This window comes from Rhinolophus hipposideros (assembly GCF_964194185.1).
Source record: "Rhinolophus hipposideros genome assembly, chromosome: 12".
NCBI lineage: Eukaryota > Metazoa > Chordata > Mammalia > Chiroptera > Rhinolophidae > Rhinolophus > Rhinolophus hipposideros.
This window is the reverse complement of record NC_138058.1, coordinates 52,914,014-52,935,062: the sequence shown is the minus strand read 5'-3', so window position 1 is coordinate 52,935,062 and position 21,049 is coordinate 52,914,014. Positions and strand designations below refer to the sequence as shown.

The 21,049-nt window shown below is 40.6% G+C and overlaps 1 protein-coding gene across 2 annotated transcripts in view; it reads left to right on the top strand.

Annotated features, from left to right (window-relative positions):
* Positions 1 to 21,049, top strand: part of CRIM1 (cysteine rich transmembrane BMP regulator 1) — a 184,471-nt gene that overhangs the window by 141,492 nt on the left and 21,930 nt on the right. For both annotated transcript variants that reach the window (XM_081069037.1, XM_081069038.1), the window contains 5 exons: positions 1,373 to 1,529; positions 4,304 to 4,425; positions 5,588 to 5,797; positions 9,602 to 9,817; positions 13,271 to 13,492. In XM_081069037.1, coding sequence (XP_080925163.1) covers positions 1,373 to 1,529; positions 4,304 to 4,425; positions 5,588 to 5,797; positions 9,602 to 9,817; positions 13,271 to 13,492 — 927 coding nt within the window. The remainder of the gene's footprint in view (positions 1 to 1,372; positions 1,530 to 4,303; positions 4,426 to 5,587; positions 5,798 to 9,601; positions 9,818 to 13,270; positions 13,493 to 21,049) is intronic.

The following is a 21,049-nucleotide window of genomic DNA, read 5'->3' as shown; positions in this document are numbered from 1 at the left end:
GTAATTAGTTGCTACACAGTGTAATATATAACCTGTGAGGTTATATTAGCTACATGTACTCAAAGGTTTTTGATAATGACACAATGGAAAATTGTACCATAAATCACATTTTTGAAAATAGTAAATTAAATGTTTGAGTATTACCAGATAAGAGTCATGAAAGATGCTGTCTTAAAATATTTGCTTAAAACGTGAACCCATTTCACCTGTTAGTGGTAGTTAAGATTTTATTTTAGATTATAAAATTGGTGTGGAAGGGACAAATGTGTTCCTAGTAATTTATGCATCATTTATAATATCTAGGCTTACAGGATGTCCAAATACAATAAAGATTTATTTAGTATTTCAACAAAAATAGTCTCTGCTTCCCATCTTACCAATCCATGCAGAATAGTACTCAAACATTGCCATACTTTTGCCGTCAGAATCTGTCTTTCAAATTCTGCGGTTAATTTAGACAAGTCTCAAATTGCTTTGGTTATATTACCGAGCACTCTTTTTTCCCCTTAACATTTTATTCCCTATATTAGGCTATTAAACCCTGTATCACACCTTTAAAATCTTTTTAGAAGACTTCTTTTAAGCTAATATATATAGTAGATTCTTTTGCCACTCACCATTGCTTCTTTTCTTTTTTTCCCTTATGAAGTAAGAAGTTAAAACTGACCAACGGGACAGTTTAAACATTTCAAACAGTGGATAGTTAAACATTAATGTAGATATTCTTTTGACACATATTTTAGTCATTTAACTAAGTGTATCCAAATTTCTATATATTTGTCAGCAATAGGAAAAACAATCGCGAAATGAAACACTGAATATTTCACTTTTTATCATGTTATAAGAAATGTACTTTTTAAAGAAAGAGTAAGACATCTTTTATGCTGCATATAATATGCCGTATTATATGATAACATCTAAAATTTGTAAGAGTAAACATTTTATGAACATTTAAAAACATGCATTATTATGGGCATGCACTAGAAACAAAATAGATAATGACATTTTAGGTGTAATTTTCTAATTCTCTCATTTTATCAATAAGCAGTTAATCAGTAGTTTGAGGTGACTAATGAGAACAAATTTCATGAAAAACTTCACTCAGTCTCATCAGCACCCAAGTAGAGTACACTTCAGAAGTCTGTTTTTCAGAGTTGGACTTTATTTTGTGTATTAGTATCAAAACATGGAGTTAGGTTGTGATATCCATGAAATAGCATGAACTATGATTTTTAACCATTCCTAATGCTATAGTAGAGCTGGGAAATTTATATCTGTGGAAGGTTGGAGGACGAGGGGAAGGTATTGAAGCTTCGATGTGTTCTGCTCTGTTCATCTTTGGAAGAAACATGCTGTCCTTGTGTCTTCACAGGGGAGGAACTGTGTACAGGCCTCAAACGAGCCTGCAGCTTGGACTGCCCCTTCGGTTTCCTAACTGATGCCCACAACTGCGAGATCTGTCAGTGCCGTCCACGGCCCAAGAAGTGCAGACCCATAATCTGTGACAAGTATTGTCCATTTGGATACCTGTACGTATTTCTGAATTCCGAAGACCTGTTCATTGTCTGTAACTTGGTGAAATGGCTGTGCCTGCTAGCCGTTTTCTGTGTGTTTGTGAATGAATCAGTAGTGTGCTGAGTCCAGAAGATCTGTGCTTGCTTTGTTAAGGTGAATCAGAAAGCAGGGAAAGGGTGGTATCTGCACAGATAAGAATCGAGTTTTACTCTTTGAAGGTGGGCCCTTGTTATGACACTACCTTTGAGGCCTGTTACGTGCAGCTTCCCCATAGCAGGGGCCTTGGGACATTGAGGGGGGAATGGAGTTGGCATGAGGCCCCAGTCTTGTGTTACACTTTTCACAACTGTCCCATTGACTGTTTTGTGATAACTTATTTAATCCATACTGAAGATTAGGTGACAGGAACTCATTTGCAATACTGAGCATCCTTACCTGCCATGCCTTAGTGCTAATCTACAGTTCATATTTTTTCTTTATGTAGCAGTAGATTTTATGGATTTTCTTGGAGATCAGGACCATAACTTGTATTTTCAAATATTCTTGATTGAACCAAAACCCATGAAATCATGTTATTCCAGGGGGTAGGGAGAATAGACACTTCACATTTATTCGTTTGTGTCTGTATTACCATCTGTTTCTGCCTTCATATCAAGTTGATCCCTTAAAATAAATTACCTTTCAGAATCTTGCTTTATCATTCTTTCCTTGGTTCCCTTACATTTTAATCTTTCTGCCTTTTCAATTTGATACTTTTGTATAATACTACCAATAACAAGGGACTTAGATCCATCATCTCTTGCCCATCATGTTAAAGTCATCGTTATTTTTCCACTTGGGAATTCTAGTTTAACAGGGAGGGGTAATCTTAATTCTAATTTTCAATGGGTAAGTTGGGAACATTATTCTTAAAAATGTCGCAAGTAATTTAATAAATCATCATTGTTCCTAATCCTAAAATATGACTGATACCAATAATTGTATAGTTATTTCTTAGCTTAACTGCTAAATGTAGAATAAAGCATTGTTATGATAGTATTAATAGCTACCACCACTGGCTGCAGTATTATGACAGTTCAGAATCAAGGCAGCGTTCAAGTCCATCCTTCATCTCAGAGAGAAATCTCTTTGAGGAATGTAGATTTCACTTTGTATGCCTGTCAGTAAGCATATTCACAGAGGACCGAGTTGACCACAGTAGACAAATGAGTGCTGCATCAGCCAGAACAGTAACTGTGTTTCAAGGACAGCCTCTGAAGGAGAATTCTTGGCCAGATACCATATGGGAGTGTTAGGATGAAGGCAGCCGTTGGCGCCTCTTGTATACATATGCTGAGTGGATGAATATTGTATGTAAATGCTTGAAGAACGGAGGGAGGGAGATGTGGATAGATGGATGAACGAATAAATGAGCAAACAAACAAATCAGTTACAGCCTTTGTAGGTATGGAAAGTGACACAGTGTATAATATGGGTATGAATAAGTCATTTAATTCCTTGCTCTTGTTGTGTTGACATAAACAAGTAGACCATTACACCTAGCAAATTGTAGTTGAATTGTCACGTGGGCAGCGGTATACCAAGGGTTTCCCATAGGGCTGTCTTTTAATTTGTCCGAGATGAGAAAGAACAGGGATTTTTTTTTTTTAGTTGAACAGCCACTTAGGGCTGCTTGGATTAAAACCTGAGGGTATAGTAACTGCTCCTATAAACGAGATATTGAGCCTGAAAGAGGACTTGGTCCTGTGGCCAGTGGACAGAAAGCAAAGGAGAATTTGAGCTCCTTTTATAACAGGCAGTATCATTCTTGTAGAGAAAAAAATGAATTGTTTAATTTTATCTTTATGATCAGCACAACATTTAGGCACTGTAGCTTATTAAAGGAGAAAAAAAAAGTTTATCCAGCCTTTTTCCTTTACCCCATATGCTTTGGTCATACCCCATGGATGGAGCATTGTTCAATTGATACTCTTCTCTAAGTAGTGAAGTAACTACTGGACATTGATTCCAGGACCTCTCAAGGCTTTTATTCTTTATCACCGTTTGTGTTGCATTCCCAGCTCTATGGGTTCTTAACTTCTATCTTCTATAAGTTTCTGTAGCCATCTCATTAAAATTTTTACTAGTATCTGGAATTTCTAAGAGATCATGGTCGTAGGAGGAAGCCTGTAGCCCTGACAAAAGAAGGACTTTTGCCCCTAATGCTCGTCTCCAACAATGACCAACAGTATATCCTTCACTGTTCTATTCATGGAATTACACGTTCATCCTTTTATATTGTAGTACCACTTCTCCTAATTAAATCAACAGTTCCGTTATTGAGATTCTGACATTTACATCCCAGAAGCACATAAGTACTTGAGCAATTCTAAACCTTGGCCATGGTGGGGGGGGGGGTCTGAGGGGGGAGTGGGGTAGTCATGACCACAGGGAGCTAATTACACATCACTCCAAGAGTTTTTTAGAGCAGAAGTCAAGTCATTCTGCTTAATAATAATATCACTTCAGTGACCCTAGGTCTGGTTTTTGTCAACAACAGCCACAAAAATCAGCCAGACACTGTAAATGATTAGGTAGAGACCAGAAAAATTCTTAAGCTCTGAAACTACTCTCCTTATTTTTGAATGGTTTACTCATTTATATTGACCTTTGAACATTTGTGTAAAGGTTTGTGGGCTTATATACTTAAACTCCAGCTCTCCATCACTTCAGTGACCCTAGGTCTGATCCTTTGGGTATTATTTGAGACTTGGATTTTCTGACCTCTGACAAAATTTTAATTATCCAGGAAGAATAAGCACGGCTGTGACATCTGTCGCTGTAAGAGATGCCCAGAGCTCCCATGCAGTAAAATCTGTCCCTTGGGTTTCCAGCAAGATAGTCATGGCTGTCTTATCTGCAAATGCAGAGGTAAGTGTGAACGCATGACCCTACCCGCCTCAGAGCAACCGGGGACACAGAAACAGAACAGAAGGACATCATGTAAATGAAACAGTTTCCGTGATTGCTCTGTACTGTGACATAGTTGTCCCTTTCTATGGGTCTATCTGTTTTCCTAGCATCTCAGTAGAACAAAAGCTTCACCATAGAATTTAAAGTAAGCATATAATGGGTAAGCACCTTGACCAAATGAATCACTTCTTAGCTCTTCAGTTTTACTTGTCTCAGAAACTTGAGCCTAAAGCATCTATCTTGACCTCCATAGAGTCTCCCTCTGTCCCGCAGTGGATGGATACAGTTAATACAGCAGAGATCCCTTTTCAAAGCCCCTGAGGATAGGGGTGGATGAACAGTTGGCTCATGTACTTTGTGGTAACACAGTTTTGCGTGAGAATGTAGACAACTGCTAATTAAGCACATGCCAGCCAAGAGCTGTGTATAGGGGCGAATCCCGGGCATACCTTTTGCCTGGGACCTCCCACTCCAAGGACGTTCCTGAAGCCATGTGAGCATGCTCTCTGACCACCACCTCTATGCTTACCCGCTCTGGCCCAGCTGCCCACATCCGTATGTTTTAGTTGTCAGCAGATCCACAGATTAAGCAATAAAAGATCCCTCAAGTTTGTTCTGTTTTTTTTCAAAGTTGGACAGTTATCACCTTAATGGTGTTTTCAAGAGGTCAGAGTAAACAAAGATCTAATCACTGCTTCAGATGACCTGCTGGACAAAAATCCATTAGTTGCCAGGGGCCCAGAATGTCCCCATTGGGTGACTTCTGGAGTGGTTATTCTGCATATATTAAACATGTAACACTTGCTAGGAAATCAATGCTTGTTTATTATATATAATGAGAAAGTAGAGTGAAATAGGTAAAAATACACTAGAACCCCACCAATAGGAGAGAAGCGTATGTGCAGGGTTTTTATTTATTTATTTTTTTTCAATTCTCCTTGTTTTTCAAAATTGAGAGCCTGTTAACTTAAATTATTTCATGAGCCTTTTCCATGTAACGAACTGTCCCTTGGGAGACGTGATTTTTGGAGGCTGGGTAGCATTACCTGTAAGGACATAATGGGCTATTGCTCGTGTGCCGTAGCTATGTTTTTACCAAGGCTGCCTTCTGTCTGTCCAGAGGTCCCCGCTTCAGCTGGGCCACCCGTCCTGTCGGGCACATGTCTGTCCATGGATGGCCATCATCACAAAAATGAGGAAAGCTGGCATGATGGGTGCCGGGAATGCTACTGTTCCAATGGACGGGAAATGTGTGCTCTTATCACCTGCCCAGTGCCTGCCTGTGGCAACCCCACCATTCACCCGGGACAGTGCTGCCCCTCGTGTTCAGGTAAAAGCTGGCTGCCATCCTGTGCTCTCCCTCAGCAAATGATTTCTGCCTCGCAGGGCCTCATCCCATCTGGGACTCGGGGGGCAATGCAGGGGACAACCCCGGAACACATTTCAGCTCTCCGGGGTTTTTGTCAACACCAGCCGCACAATCAGCTGGGCACTCTAAGTGATTAGCCTTCAAAGACCAGAGAACATGCTAAAGCTCTAAAACCACCCTCCCTATTTTTTTGAATGATTTACTCAGTTATATCGGTCTTTGAACCACAGTTGTCTAAAGATTTGTGGGTTTATGTGTTTCAATTCCAGCTTGCCATTTTACAGATAGTGTATTAAGACTGAATATCTTAGTTAACTGAAGGGGAGTGGTGGTAATTTTATTCCATAAAAGCTCATTATTTATAAAGTAATATTGGAGAGGGAGAATTATTGAAGTCTGTGGCTATTACTCTTTTTTAAATTAATGGATATTTGGCATTCTTGCCCAATAGGGAAATTTAGAGTGACCACACATCCAAAACATTCAAAATCATAGTGATGGTAATCAAGATGAGCTACCAGAAGAGCAGAAGAGATTATAACTCCTGGGGATCTGAATTATAGTTGTCAATAACTGTAATTATTATCATACTACCTCATCAAGGGCCTTTTATCCAAAGAGCTCAACACAATTTTATATTTAGTATTTCTTCCTCTGTGCAAGCTGTTTTGAGTCGAGGAAAACTTGAGTTAGGGAAAAATTAGGCTGTTTTTCATTTGAAAAACAGACACAGAAAGATGAACTCTCTTATGCAAAGTAAACTAGTATGTCAGCTGGAAAGCCAGGGAGAAATGAAGTCTCCCATTCTTGCATCACACTTCTTTTGAAACTGAAATGTACTGTCAGATTTTCGAGTCATGATTATTTTCTCTCTGGTCAGTCCTGGTCCTGTATCTCCCTGTGGATGAGTCTATTTATGCAGTGGGTGCAGGCCTGGTCCTTTTGCAGCAAAGCAGCCCAGGTGGGAGGGAAGCATAGCTGGCCGGGACCTGCATTCAAGGACTCTTGAAGTCCTTTCAGCTCGAGAGTCTACAACCTCAATAACTACTAAGGGATCAAAACGACAGGCAGTTCTCATATCCCTATAGAGGACCAGATTACAGTGTTTGTTTTGTTTTCTTCCCCATAGTTTAGTCAGATGTGCTCTGTATCGAAACGATTTCCTTTTTCACATGTTTTGCTAGTTAAATACGAAAAACCCCTAGCATCCACTGAAACAGAAGATAAATGAGCAGTTTGATGAGACAGAACTCTGTCGTGACTCTTTGGGGAAGGAAAAAGTGTGTTCCAATGAAGACCCCTTGCTTTAATTAGAAACCTAAGTGTATAGAGTGAGGGCTGCATCTGGGTCTTCACTAAACATGAATTCAGTGAAGACTGAGCCAGACTGGTAGAAATGCAAAGATACTGTTAAGAACAGTGGTTTTGTGCCCCGGGACACATGAAAGGGAAGGCTGTAGCTCAGGCATTGTCATTCTGCCGACTAGCAGCTTGAGCCCCAGGTAGGGGTGTCCCAAACCCAGTCACCGGTAAGCCAGGCAGGAACATCTGGCAACCTGCTCCCTAAATTCATTTCGTTCTGTAGACCACATATTTAGGCAGTCAGTATGCCTTGCACCAGAGGTGACTTCACGGAAAAAAGGGCCATTGTTTCTTTATGCCATTTTTGTTTATGCCATTTGACTTAAGCACTGAAAGTTAGTGGAACCAGAACTGGTTTTGTCTATTACAGAGATATGGAAAGTGCTAATGCAAACACATATCAAAATTATTGACATGTTTTTAGGGGTGTATGGATATCTAAATACACATGTATAAAATCACACATACATTGATATACGTGTGTGTAAGTAGATTTTTTCCAAATATCTTTAGTAGATTACCACATATGGATTCTTCTGACTAGAGACCCCAGTATGGTCGTATCCATGGACTTAAAAGAATATTTTCTCCCCTCTTCCATTGAAGGATCAGCTGTTTGTGGTGTTTATTTTTTTTCCTGGGCTAAGTGAGCAGTTCCTAAACTTTTCTGATAGAATGATACTATTTCTTAGATTTCTCTTTTTCCTTTTTCATCCTCTGCCTTTCAGTTTTTCTTTTGTCTCCACCTCTCCTGCCACGCTCATATTTTCCCTAAGGCACATAGTACATAGATGAAACAAAGGGAATCGTTAGCAAGATGAGACCTGCAAGCACACATTGTTTTTCTCCTGGTCACTTCTCTACATGTCAGCGTTTAAAAGGGCAGTAATGGTCAATCCTCTCTAAGTCCTTTTGGAACGCAATAAGGGAGTCTTTTTCCAACATTAGTTTATTGATGCTCTTTGGAATCATTTTTTGTTTATAAACCATGAAAAAGGCACTTTGGTCATCTTGCCCCAGATCAGTTTTCATTCTGATCATCTTCCTCTCTACTTTCCTCATGTACTGGAAAGTTTTGTCCAGTTGCTTACTAATACAAGCATTGGCCAAGGTCAGCTTTCTGTTATACCCTCTCTCAGTCCAAGTTCCGGTCTTTACAAGTTCCCTTAAGATACAGCTATTTTAAAAGTTACCTCCTTCACTGGAAATCAGCCTATACCCCTGTATGTCAGCAGTGTTGACTCCTGTGCTCAACACCCCTTTCAAAGTAACAGCCTGTGAGCTCTTAGGAGATTTCAGCTCTGAGTCTCTGCAGAGACAGGGTAGTTCTTCTGGGGCCCAGTCTCCTCTGAGCCCCAAGCGTGAGCTAGTCCTAATGTCTCCAGACTGCTTCTCGGCAGGGTTCTACACTGTCAACACCTTCTAGAAATGCTTGTTGAATTTGGATTAGACAAATATGCGTAATGTCTTCATACTTCTCATTTCCCCAGCACAACTCAGGGCAACTCCCAGTACCTCTAGACGTTTTCAACATCAAATTCCCTCTCTATCATTATCATCTCACCAAGAGGCCACAGTTGCCTCTCCTGGAGGGAAAGAAATCATAGTTACCATCAGCCTCTGAACATTCACTTCTCTTGATGATGCTATCGCCAAATAAATGTTTAATCTCAGGTGAGGGTTTTCAGACTGTTGATTCTGCAAGAGCATTCCTGCTCAGTTTGCTGGCAGCTGGTCTCAATTGGGGTGTGGCCTGCTCAACAGCAGGATGGATTTTCAAGGATAAAAGGACTCACGGTCCCAGAGATAATGAAGACAGGGGAGCACAGAGCATTTGGAAGTTGTGTTTAATCTGGAGGTATATCCATGACCCAAACAAGCATAGACTTGGGTTCAAATCCCTTCTCGGCCCTTAATACTCTGAGTCCTCAATTCCCTCATATGTAAAACTGGATAATAGTACCTACCTTGCAAGGTTGATATAGGAATTAATAAAATAACACATGTTAAGCACTTAGCATAGAAATTGGACCATAGCAAGTTTTCAGTAAACGAAAAAAGTCGCCTTTCTAGACAATTTCTACACATGTGCAGAAATCCCCTACGAGGCCCCTGTTCTTATCTCTACAGTAGGAATTTTCTCCATGTAATTTAATTCTCTTAATTGGAATCTCTCATTATTATCGATAAACTCGAACCACTTGAACCTCACTCACTTCCTAACACTATACTGGTCTGGCCTCGTATTTCTACCCATGAAATCTTTTCTTGACTATTCTGTTGATAAGAACAGAGTGAGTGGTCAATTCATCTTTTCTATCCTTCAAAGCACCCGGTTCTTCAAGAGGCGGTATGACTGCCGAGGAATAACTTCTAGTGTTTTGATTTTGTGCCCTCCCCTAGATGACTTTGTGGTGCAGAAGCCAGAGCTCAGCACCCCTTCCATTTGCCACGCCCCTGGAGGAGAGTATTTTGTGGAAGGAGAGACGTGGAACATAGACTCCTGTACTCAGTGCACCTGCCACAGTGGGCGGGTGCTGTGTGAGACAGAGGTGTGCCCACCGCTGCTCTGCCAGAACCCTTCGCGTACCCAGGACTCCTGCTGCCCACAGTGTACAGGTAACCAGCGCTGTGCCCCGGGACACATGGAGGGGAAGGCTGTAGCTCAGGCATTGTCATTCTGCCGACTAGCAGCTTGAGCCCCAGGTAGGGGTGTCCCAAACCCAGTCGCCGGTAAGCCAGGCAGGAACATCTGGCAACCTGCTCCCTAAATTCATTTCGTTCTGTAGACCACATATTTAGGCAATCAGTATGCCTTGCACCAGAGGTGACTTCACGGAAAAAAGGGGCCGTTGTTTCTTTATGCCATTTTTGTTCAACCCTACATCTCTTACGCAGGAAGAGACAATCATGCTGCACCAGTTTATTCTAGATGATTTTGCTAAGTAGAAAAGTCATTTTTGTCTTTAACAAATGTGAAGGGCAGTTATTGATACATAATGTTAATAAAATTCTTTGAAATACGTAAGGATGGTAAAGATAATTGGAGAATGTGAAGCACGGGGATTGCTAAAATATGCACAGGGCTCACCCCCTCAAACCTGTGATGATTAATAAGTTAAGATCCAAAAGTATTAAGTGACTAGCACTGCACATGTACAGAGTATTACTGTTTGTTTCTTTTTGGTTCTCAGCTAATCTGGCCTTAGCAGGTCAATTTATGGTCATGAAACAAACATAATCAGATTTTGTCGTATTTAAACCAAGTTACTGGTTTTGTAACTAAAGTAGCACTTCACATTAACACTAGAATATATGACTTTTTCTCAAAAGATATTTAATTTGTATATATAAAATTAACAAGTTGACGGCACACTACTTTTATTTTGTTGTTGCTCAGTCCTTTTTTCCACTTAAATCAGTAACCATTTACCTTCCAAGTGTATATTCTTAGGGCATTTTTACTCAGTAAAATGTAAGCCCTTGTATTTTATTACTGTTTTTCACATTGGATTATCTAGTCATCCGGCCAGAATCTGTCGTTCTGTCTTTCCATCCAGCATAGTCAATGCCCACTGTCTTCATGGGTTCACACTGATAATATTTTTTGAACCGCATCAGATGAACCTGTAGGGATAGCCACATTATTTGCTGTTGTCATCATGCACGGCTGCTGAGGTATTGTCACCTTCATACCAAATCTTTGGTGTATTTAATGAGCAGCCATGTTGATCTGAAAAGCTTAATTAGTGTTACATCTTTTCTGGTATAAGATAGTTCATAGGTTGTTAGGATATGCCTAACCTAGTCCCTACAATACATTTATCATTATTATTATCACTCTGTATTTATCATTATCACTGTTTCGTTCAGATGCAAACCCTGCTAATGAGTCTGTGTTAATATACAACCCTGACTATTCCCATCCTCCTGGTAGAAACCACTTTGAGTGATCTCTTCAATGGAGGTCATGAATTTATATCCATTTAGATACTCAGTTTACAAATACTTACAGAATTCCTGTATTGACCCAGGGGGATCCCCAGATTAATGAAAATAAATAGAGCAATAATCCAAAGGAAAAGCCAAACAATCCAATATGCCACATTTAAGTAAATAATGACAAAATGAGAGAAGTGCTTGGAAAGGTAATAATTAAGAGCACATATAACCCAGGAAGTTTTAATTAAAGTGGGAAGTAGCCTCAGGTGCCACTTGTACTAGCATCTGAGGACAAATAACAAGAGTTGGTCAGAGGAGGGAGAGGGGGGGAAATGGACTTTTCCCCAACCACTAGCAGGACACCTGAATGAACTCAGAAGTTCAGCCCAGAAAAAGATGAAGAGCTCCCTGGAAATGGGTCTCCGGAGTATGTTAAAGCATGGTTTCTTAGAGCCGGGTGTCAAGGCGAGTGTGCATGTGTAGAGGCCCCTCAGATCCTGGCCACGCAATGCGGAGGCAATCTTTTCTTTCCATGGTTCCTAAGTGGACCCAGCACCCCTGCGTGCCTGGCTTTGACTTCTCCTTTATAACCCTAAACCTGGGCGATTCTTCCTTTGCTTACATAGAGCTTGAGAGATACTTCAACGATAGCCCTCATCTTAAATGTTAGACTTTCTCTGTTACATATCAATATTACAGAAGTGAAGAAGAGCATTGTCTGATGTCTAAAATTTAAAATCAGTCACCCACCCTATAATTGATCTTTCTGAGCTTTCCGTTTATAGTTGTGTTGCAGCGATAACAAGGTAAGTCTTGAAATTCTAAATGTTAATTTCTTCACATCACAATTTCAACAGTAGCTCTGAAAAATGGCATACATCTAGAAAAATACCATCTCTAATCTTCGGATACTTGTGCTCTAAGGTAGTCCAAAAATGATATCTATGTACAAGGGAAGAGCAACTTCTGAAGAGCTGAGTCCCTTGTGGTAATTGTATCCCCTGGGATGCTTGTTGTCCCCTCTGTGCTTCTACGCCCCCTCTCACATCAGCCAATTGTGAGATTTCTAATCTAGGAACCTCACCAACATATTTTTCTTTGTTATATCTGAATCATTTTTCTGCTTGAGGTTACACTTTTCATGTAATTTCAGTGGAAGACTAGACCCAAAGGGATATCTGGGTTTTCTAGTGACATTCTTTTCTGTGTGAAGTGGTAACTAGATCTGGGAACCCTCTGGTTAAAGTCTTTAAATAGCGAAGACACCAATGTATTGCAGAAGATTTCTCTGTGGGCGCGTCCTTATGGGTGATTTAGATTTCCCCTCTTCTTGCAGCCAAGAATGTGAATGCATGAACATTGGAATATTACATGTAGGTGTTTTTTGGTTAGTTGGTGCAACGAAACTCTGTTTGAGTATTGATTGGGTAAGACTACATGTAGCTGCAAGTAGGAGAAAACCCAGCCATAGTTTTTAAACAGGTGTAGAGGTTTCTTTTACATACATTACAAGGACTTTGGAGGCAGATGTTTGTTAGCATTAATTTCGTGTCATAGTGATGTCAAGGTCTTTCTCTTACGGGTAGGATAAGGATATCACAGCTACAGGCAACTCCCTCAGAGTCAAGGCAGGAAGAAGGTGGAAGGATGGCAGTCACATCACATCTGCCCCTCTTTGAAGAAAAGGAAACTTTCCCAGAAATTCCCTCATTAGCCAGGAGGTCCCATTAGCCACAGCCAGGTGACGTGGCTACCCCTAGTTGCAAGGGAGACTGGAAAAGCAGGGAGCAGGATAGTCCTGTTTGACTCACAACCATTGTGACCCAAGTTCTCGACCACCCGTACAAAAAATCAGGCTTTTGTGACGCTAAGGAGGAACAGTAGAGTGGGCATTATGCAAGCAACTAACAGAATCGCTGCAGCAGAGCTTTTATGGTCTTTGCTGTTTTGCTTTAAAACTCAAGACCCTACTTGAATCAGCATGACTGTTTCATTACTGGGCCGTTGTTAAAGGCATATGGCACACCAAGCCATAGTGACTGAGAGAGCTTTCTGTGAGACAGACACGACGTTGCACGTTTGGTGGCCTGCAGCATCTTTTCCCTGATGACCTCTTGTTCATTTTTCCAGATGAACCTCTCCAGCCTTCATCATCCCATAATGACAGCGTGCCTAGTTACTGCAAAAACGATGAAGGGGATATATTCCTGGCAGCTGAGTCGTGGAAGCCTGATGTGTGTACCAGCTGCGTGTGCATGGATAGTGTAATTAGCTGTTATTCGGAGTCTTGCCCTGCAGTATCCTGTGAGAGACCTGTGTTGAGAAAAGGCCAGTGTTGTCCCTACTGCATAGGTAAGACCAAGAAAAATATCCTTCATCTCTGCCAGGGGCTACTAAATCTATATTGACAGCCATTTGCCTAGATCAGTTAATATTTTTGAAATCTGTTTTTCTGGTTGACGTGCCACATAGAGCCATAGTAGTAATAGCAGGCAGGGGAAGGCTGCAGAAGATGTGTTCCCAAGACAAAGCTTTCAGAATAAAATGCTCTCAGAATGTCCTGATGTTACAGCACTGTCATGTTCTAATGGGCTGCTTCGTCCTTTCAGTATTTTCAACATCAGAACTCTCTCTACCCTGTTACTTACAGTGAGTGGTCTGTTGTTCCACATAGAAACATCATGTCCCATATTAGAGTCTACTTAATGCACAAAGCTTGCTGCTGCCTTGAGATCAACTAAATTCGAATTACTAACTTAATCTCCCCGTTATTCCTCTGTCTGCTGACAGTTGATTCCTATTTCACCCACGCAGTTTTCTCCCAAGCCCAAGAACACAAAGTGAGGCCTGAGTCACTGACAGAGCCCTTCCTTGGGATCCATGGAAATACACCCATGAGCAGAGGACCTATGTATGTCAGCCCTACACCTGTAACAGAACTGTTCCTATTGACATAAGCCAGCTACTGTTCTGGAGTCCAGAAGGCTCAGACAGCTGGCAACTCTAATAGCGACTCGGTCCCTGCTCCCAAGGTTCTCCCTCTCCTATGTTGCTTGTATCCAGTCACGTGAAAGACAGTGATGTATCTCAAGCTGATAGTGAACTTCTAATCAGAGTAGCAGGTAAACGATCAGGCAAGCTGTATTAGTTGCAGGTATTGTCCATTTATTGTTAGAGACTTTTGCGTGCTTTTGAGATGTAAATCATTGTGTATGTTTGGGGAGATACCTGAGGAAAAGGAGAGCTCTTCTTGCCACACAGCTTTGTAGCAATTCCCATAGATGAGCCAATGAATGGCACTCAGGTGCCTAATACGTCATGACTCAGGCTTGTCAGGACGGCCCCCTCTCCGCAGTTGTGATCTCTGGCCACTAGACAGAAGGCCACTTCCTCTGAGTATGATGCTGCATGTTGGTATACAAGAGATGGAAAGATATTTTAGAAACACAATATCTGCTCTCACGAATTTCACAGAGCTCGGTTTTCTTAGTGTAATGGCCAGGGAGTATTTAAATTTATGTTTGAAAGTTGGATTCTCTTTTAGTAGGTTGACTATCTATGTAATTTATTCTTCAAACCATGATGCTTTTGAGAGTGTAACGAGGGCTATTAATACTTTATGATGGGACAGCAACTCTAAACCAGGAGTGTCCCAAGCAAATTGGGACATGTGGTTGCCCTGCCTTTTAGTGACGGACAGTGGGTTCTGCTACAATACCTACAAGCTTTGTAGCTTCTAACTTTGTAGCTCCTAAGTGGAGCCAAAAACGTATCAAGGCATGCCTCCAACTTAGTGCTACTTATCTTTTCAAAGTGCTGGCCAAAATTCCTACAAAAAATGGTACTTACTTTCGTAAGATCTAAATGAAAGGTATACCTAGGCCCGTTTCACGCCAGGGGTGAGGGGTAGGGAATGCACAGCCAGTATCACCATATTTAAATATCAAAACTTCAGTACTGAAAGAAACAGCTCATGAATCAACCAGGCATGCTTGGCTTACACTTGGGAAACTAGGGCCCAGCCCAGGAGGCCTAAGAATTCCAGCTTATCTAGAGGGAAAAATCCAGCAGTGAATCTCTCGTGTTCAAAACTCTCAGATTAATCTGTTTAGATAAAAGTTCCTGTTGTGTTTTGCTACTTAAGTGATAAATTTGTAATCAGTAAATTGTTCAACTAGTAAATCTGTTTCCAAATGAGAATAGTAAATTATTTCTCTTTCTCACAAAACAAATTTAACAAATTCAAACTAATGCAAAGAAATCTGCAAATCATAGTATTCTGTGTCCTTTTTCTTTTTCTTTTTTCTTTTTTTTGCCTTTGTATTTCCTGTCACAATTGCTGCATCATTTAGACTGTACATTTTTTAGTGTGGGGAAGGAAATACTAATTTGGTCCACATTTGTGATTTTGATTTTCAATTAAATTGCAAGCACTTTTACTAAATTGTTCATTTAAGCTCGTAATTGTATAGTGGAAATTTTGTTTCTGTTCCATCTCCCTCCACAGCCAACCCTCCCCCAATTGATGTAGGTATAATTGTATCACATAAACCTCTGACTTACCTTCAGAGGAACATACTGGGGAGACTTAACATTTGATGAGCAAAACTGCGTGCTGCTCTTCACTCATTCAACTTAATGCCTCAGACATGTTGTTTTATCATTGAAGTAGCCGTGAAGCCCCTTCTGTATACATCACACTTATTTTGCAAGCAGCCTTGCTAGATTCGCCTTCATCCTTCCTCCCCTCTTATGTCCATGCATGTGAAGTCAAGTTCAGTTCATGACTGTGATACGGGGATTTTCTGACTCCAGTTTGCCCCTTCCGCCTCTCCATGCGTGTTTGTTTCTTCTCAGTATCCTGTCCACTTGGCCCTTCTAAGGCAGGAAGCCTGGGCATCGCTAGCACCCCAGCAGGTGGTCACCCCTGTGTCTCAGTGGCAAAGCCTCCATCACCCTCCAAAGATCACCTAGCAAAAAAAAAGATGGAAAGGCCATCATTCTGCATGTCCTAAAGCACCTGATGGTTTCTCCAGTGGGCACTGAGGACCAGGGCTTGCACTGTCTCCTGTCTCAGGCTTTCTCAGTTTGAACCCAGCTTCTTTTAACCTGGACAATCTGTTCCCAGGATCACATGTGCTTTACCCCAGCCTGCAGAGCTGACCTCACCATGGCCACAGGACTCCTCCCTGCATGAATATCCTCCCTAATTAGTCAAATACAGAGCTCTAACCACCTCACACCTGCCTTTAATATGACTTCTTTGGGTGATGAAACCTCTAAACAAAAGCATGCTTGCTTGCACCTTGTGTTGTATCCTTATCTGTTACCATAATGGAATTGAAAAGTGGTGGTCCTTCTAAAAGCAGCATAATTATGAATATTCCGTGTTCCTTTCAGCTGAATTATCAAGTCACTAATGTGCCATGATAATGCTTCTCTTTGATGTATGAAGGCCTCATATTATGTGTGCTAATTTAATAGACTGTGTAATACAGACATAATTAATAGGATTGATGATTAATTATGAAAAGTGAACAGCTTTGTCTAATTACATTTAATACCCATCATTAGGGAATTCATCCTTGTACTAGAAAGACTCTAAGTAGTAATTACCCAATCAGTTTAATGGAACATCTGATTCTCTAATTTTTTATATACCAACTTCCTATACAAATACATATGAACTTAGATTTTATTTTCATAGGCTTTTTGACTGTAATGATGGATTAAAGAATGGGAATAAGAATGAAAAGGTAACTTCGGTATAAATCAGGTGGAGATAAAAGGTCTGGTGGGAATTCTAATGTGCTATTACAGATTCGATATGGGGTTCCTTGTTAACGATACCGCCCAGTGACACCCCACCATGCAAGAGAGCACCCAAGGGCTAATCACTGACTTCATGCCACATGCTTTTCTAGACCTTCCAGTACTTCAGTGAGATCTTCATTCCATCAAACCTGAAGGACAGCAAGTAATTAAGCCAGCAACTCTCACAGCACAGGCACTTAGTGTGCCTGTGGGATGCTGCCCTGATCACATCACCCTTCTCTGATATTTGTGCTGGTGATTTCTGCTGAGGGCCAGACTCTAGCAGCTTCTATCAGGGAGAGCATCAGCATTCCAGCGGAAGCTCACCTTGTCCAGGGGTTCCATCATTCCTGGTCAAATATTATAAAGAAAGAGCCCTACTTTGATCATAAAGATCTTCCTTAATTTAATTTATGGGGGCTTCAAGCCCATATTGCTGCTGCGTTGTACCTATTAAAGTAGCAAATTAATTTGCTCAGGTGTGTCCCCAGATCAAGCCAGTCTAATTGAGCAGGACTATTCTTGAGGAAGCAACTCTTGTGTTGGCCCAGTCGGAAATATTACTCAGTGCATAGAATATTGTTTTGAAACTTAGGATTTGGCAAGTATTTATTTATTTGGAACCACGTGTTATTGTAGAAAATATTTGAGGTCAGATATTTGTTGGCTGGAAATCCCTGAGTCATTGCATCTTTCTCACTGAAAAAGTGTTGTCAAAGGTTAGTTATTTTTAGATGGTAGTCAGTTTTTTGTGTGATGTACATGTTTTTATTTCGTAAGTTGATGTGAACAAAGTTAAGATACTTTGATTACATGTCTGCAAATCATCTACCGTATTTCCCCGAAAATAAGACCGGGTCTTATATTAATTTTTGCTCCAAAAGATGCATTAGAACTAATGTTCAGGGGATGTCATCCTGAAAAATTATGCTAGGGCTTATTTTCCGGTTAGGTCTTATTTCCGGGGAAACACGGTAGTATCTTTTAAGTGTTTTTAAGTATTTCATATCTATAAGGAGCTGTGAAAATGAGTTGTTATAGATCATATATGAAAAAATTATTTTCTTATAGGTTGCATATCTGCCTAATCAGAGCTTAGCTATTTTTATGCGATATATATTTTATATATATATATATATACGCACACACACACACAAATGTACATATATATACGTGTATACACGTATATATGTATATACACACACATACTCATATATGTGTATGTATGTGTGTGTATATACATACACATACATATATATGTGTGTATATATATAAAATATATATCTCCTATTAATATTTGAGGTGGAACTTTCACTTGGAATAAAGCTGGCTTGACACTCAATTGTGGTGGTGTAATTATATTTCTTCTCTATAGTGATCTTCAACTAGCAAATGATTAATAATATTTCTCCTTATTAGGGGCACTGTCTACTCTTTACATCAAATCAGACAATTACACAGCATTCATTTTTGCTTAGATTGATATTTATTTGTTTAGGTATCTTTTCCTAGAGATAAATATAAATAGTGTCTCTTTGGAACATCTGTTGATCATTGTGTATTTAACTCAGTCCAGGAGTCAAACATAGTAAATATTTAATTTAGCATCTCTAAGATATACAACCCATGGAATGACATGTTGTACATTTTTAAGACATAATGTTATGATACTGGCATCTTCATTGGAAGATTTTTCACAGCTGTTTCTCCAGTGTGTTTTCTTAAAATTAAAAACTTGTGTGTGTATTGGAAGGAGAACTTACTTTGGAGCCAAAGGGTTATGAGCCCACCTCTGCCACATTCTTGCTGTGTCTCGGTGATATATATATATATTCCTGTACTTCACTAAAGCACTGTGAAAGTTAATAATACGCACAGAGGAAAGTACTCTATGAACTGTACATGCAGTGTGAATGCCTGTTGGTTCAGTACAGTTACATCTCTTCTGATGTGCAGTGCAGCTGATGGGAGTGACATGCATCAAATGGATTCTGGTAATTCTCTTTAAATAGATAAGAGCACCTGTCTTTCTGCAGGAAGAAGTCCTGGAGACAGCATCCAATGACAGGCTTTGGAAGGACAAGGGTGTTTCAGGTAGCGCTCTGGTGGTGTACCGTGTCCTGCACGTTCTTGGCTGAAATGGCCCATGACGACTGCAGTCACCGCAGTGTGATCCAGGTGGAACAGCATGCTTCCTGAGGGTTTGTCGTGCGGCCATGTTGCGGCAGTGCCTTGCCCACAAACCTCAGAGATTCGCTGTCCATTCATGCCTCTGGATGTCACCACGGGAGAGAGAATGGAGCGCTTTTATTTTTTGTTTGGGAGGCTAGTCCCACTTGGGGAGTCTGTGAGCTTATTGTACATGCTTCGCCGTGATTCCTGGAAACAGAGTACTTGGCATTTATAATCAGGGCAGATTCTCGTGGGGAAGAGACCTGGCATGCTTCCTGCATGTTCTTCAGAGCTCTCGGTTCCTGGGGCCCCTCCACTGGAGCCCCGGTGGTCACAGTTATTGCTGAGGTGATTTAAACAAAAGGGAAGGGAAGCTTTCCCTCCAGAAGGGTGCTTTTCTGTGTATTGTTTAGAGTGTAAGACTGAAAGCATCCTGGTTGTCATGCACTGTACTAACTTTGGAATGGGTCTAAACTTGTCACTGCAAAAATAAACGGTGTTTGATTTCAGTTTGTTTAGGTCTTGCCCTACACCCCAGGAAGCATCTCATCGTGCTTCGTCTGTAAGCAGCTTTCTCTTCTCACTTCAGTATCCTTTTCAGGCCCCCTGGCTGTGTAAGCAGAAATTCAAGTTGTTCTAGTTCACTTGGGGGGACCTCTGAGTGGCATCATCTTTATCTGGGCTCCCAGCCCCACATTCTTATTGTAAAGAGGTCTGTTGCACAGAAGGCAGGCTGGCGCTGATGTTTCCAGAGAGATCTAGTTGTGTGCCTGTCACTTCTTATTTCTGTCCAGGAGGCCATCCCTGATTTTGAACCCTCTAATGGTTCGGGAGAGACCCCCCTCTACGAGGATTACGTTTCTCATGAGGAAATGCAATCAGATCTGAAGTCAGTCTAGAGACCATCTGGTGGGGCTGGCCGAGTATTCCTGACAGCACTTGGGCAGTGACAGGATGAACCGTCGCCTGTAGGTGCCGAAACTGTCCACTCTGGCTAGTCCTCAAGGTCTTAACAAGGTTCTATCCTCTGACTTTTACATCGATAGTTTCCTTTAAATCCCAATGGACATGTTGTTTTCCTTTTTGTTTGGGCCACCTTGAGCTTTCATTGTTCCCGCCTGCCTTTTAGATTACATTATATTTTCAAAAGGATTTCTGTGTATAATCTCCATGTACTGATAGGTACACCTTGGATTGCAGGCCTTGTAAGAAATGAGACCTCATTTAAAGCTGAAAATGGAATGTTTCCTTGAACTATCCATGCAGTGCATAAAATGATCCCAAAATAGACGCTCAATTCAAGGATTAAATTCTATTGCTGAGAAATTCTGACCTCTTTGCATGCAGCAGAAATCAGCCACACGTCACTGTGTTTACCAGTTTGGTGAGATTTCTGTTCATGGAACTCAGGAAAGTTTATAATTCCTCTGTTAACTGGGAACCCTGTGTTCCCACCTGTTCCTTCCAGTATGTTGAAGAAACCTGAAAGGCTCTTTTGCCCTTTCTAAGGAGACCTAGACTCCCATCCTAAGAAATAGAATAAAATAAAGTAAAAATGGACTTTCAAGGAAGGTCTTAAAATTGTGGTCAGATCTGCTGTCACAGCAGTTAAGACATTATATAGAGATAGGAGTTGGCCTTCATGGCAACATTTGTCTCCATTTTTTCTTTTTATAAAAATGAGTTAAGAGCAGATGTTTGATTTCTTAAAAGCTAAAGGTTATAAGATAAAGTACTCAAGTTTTCAGTTAAATCAATAAACATTTTTTTGCATTTTTAGCCAAAAACCTTTAATTATTTGCTGATAGAATTACTAGGTATTAGATCTCTTTGCCTCATTAAAATTGTCTATACTGCCTGCATCATTTTTAGCAAGACTTCAATTCCGTTACAATTTCACATTCTTTTACAGTCTATGACGGT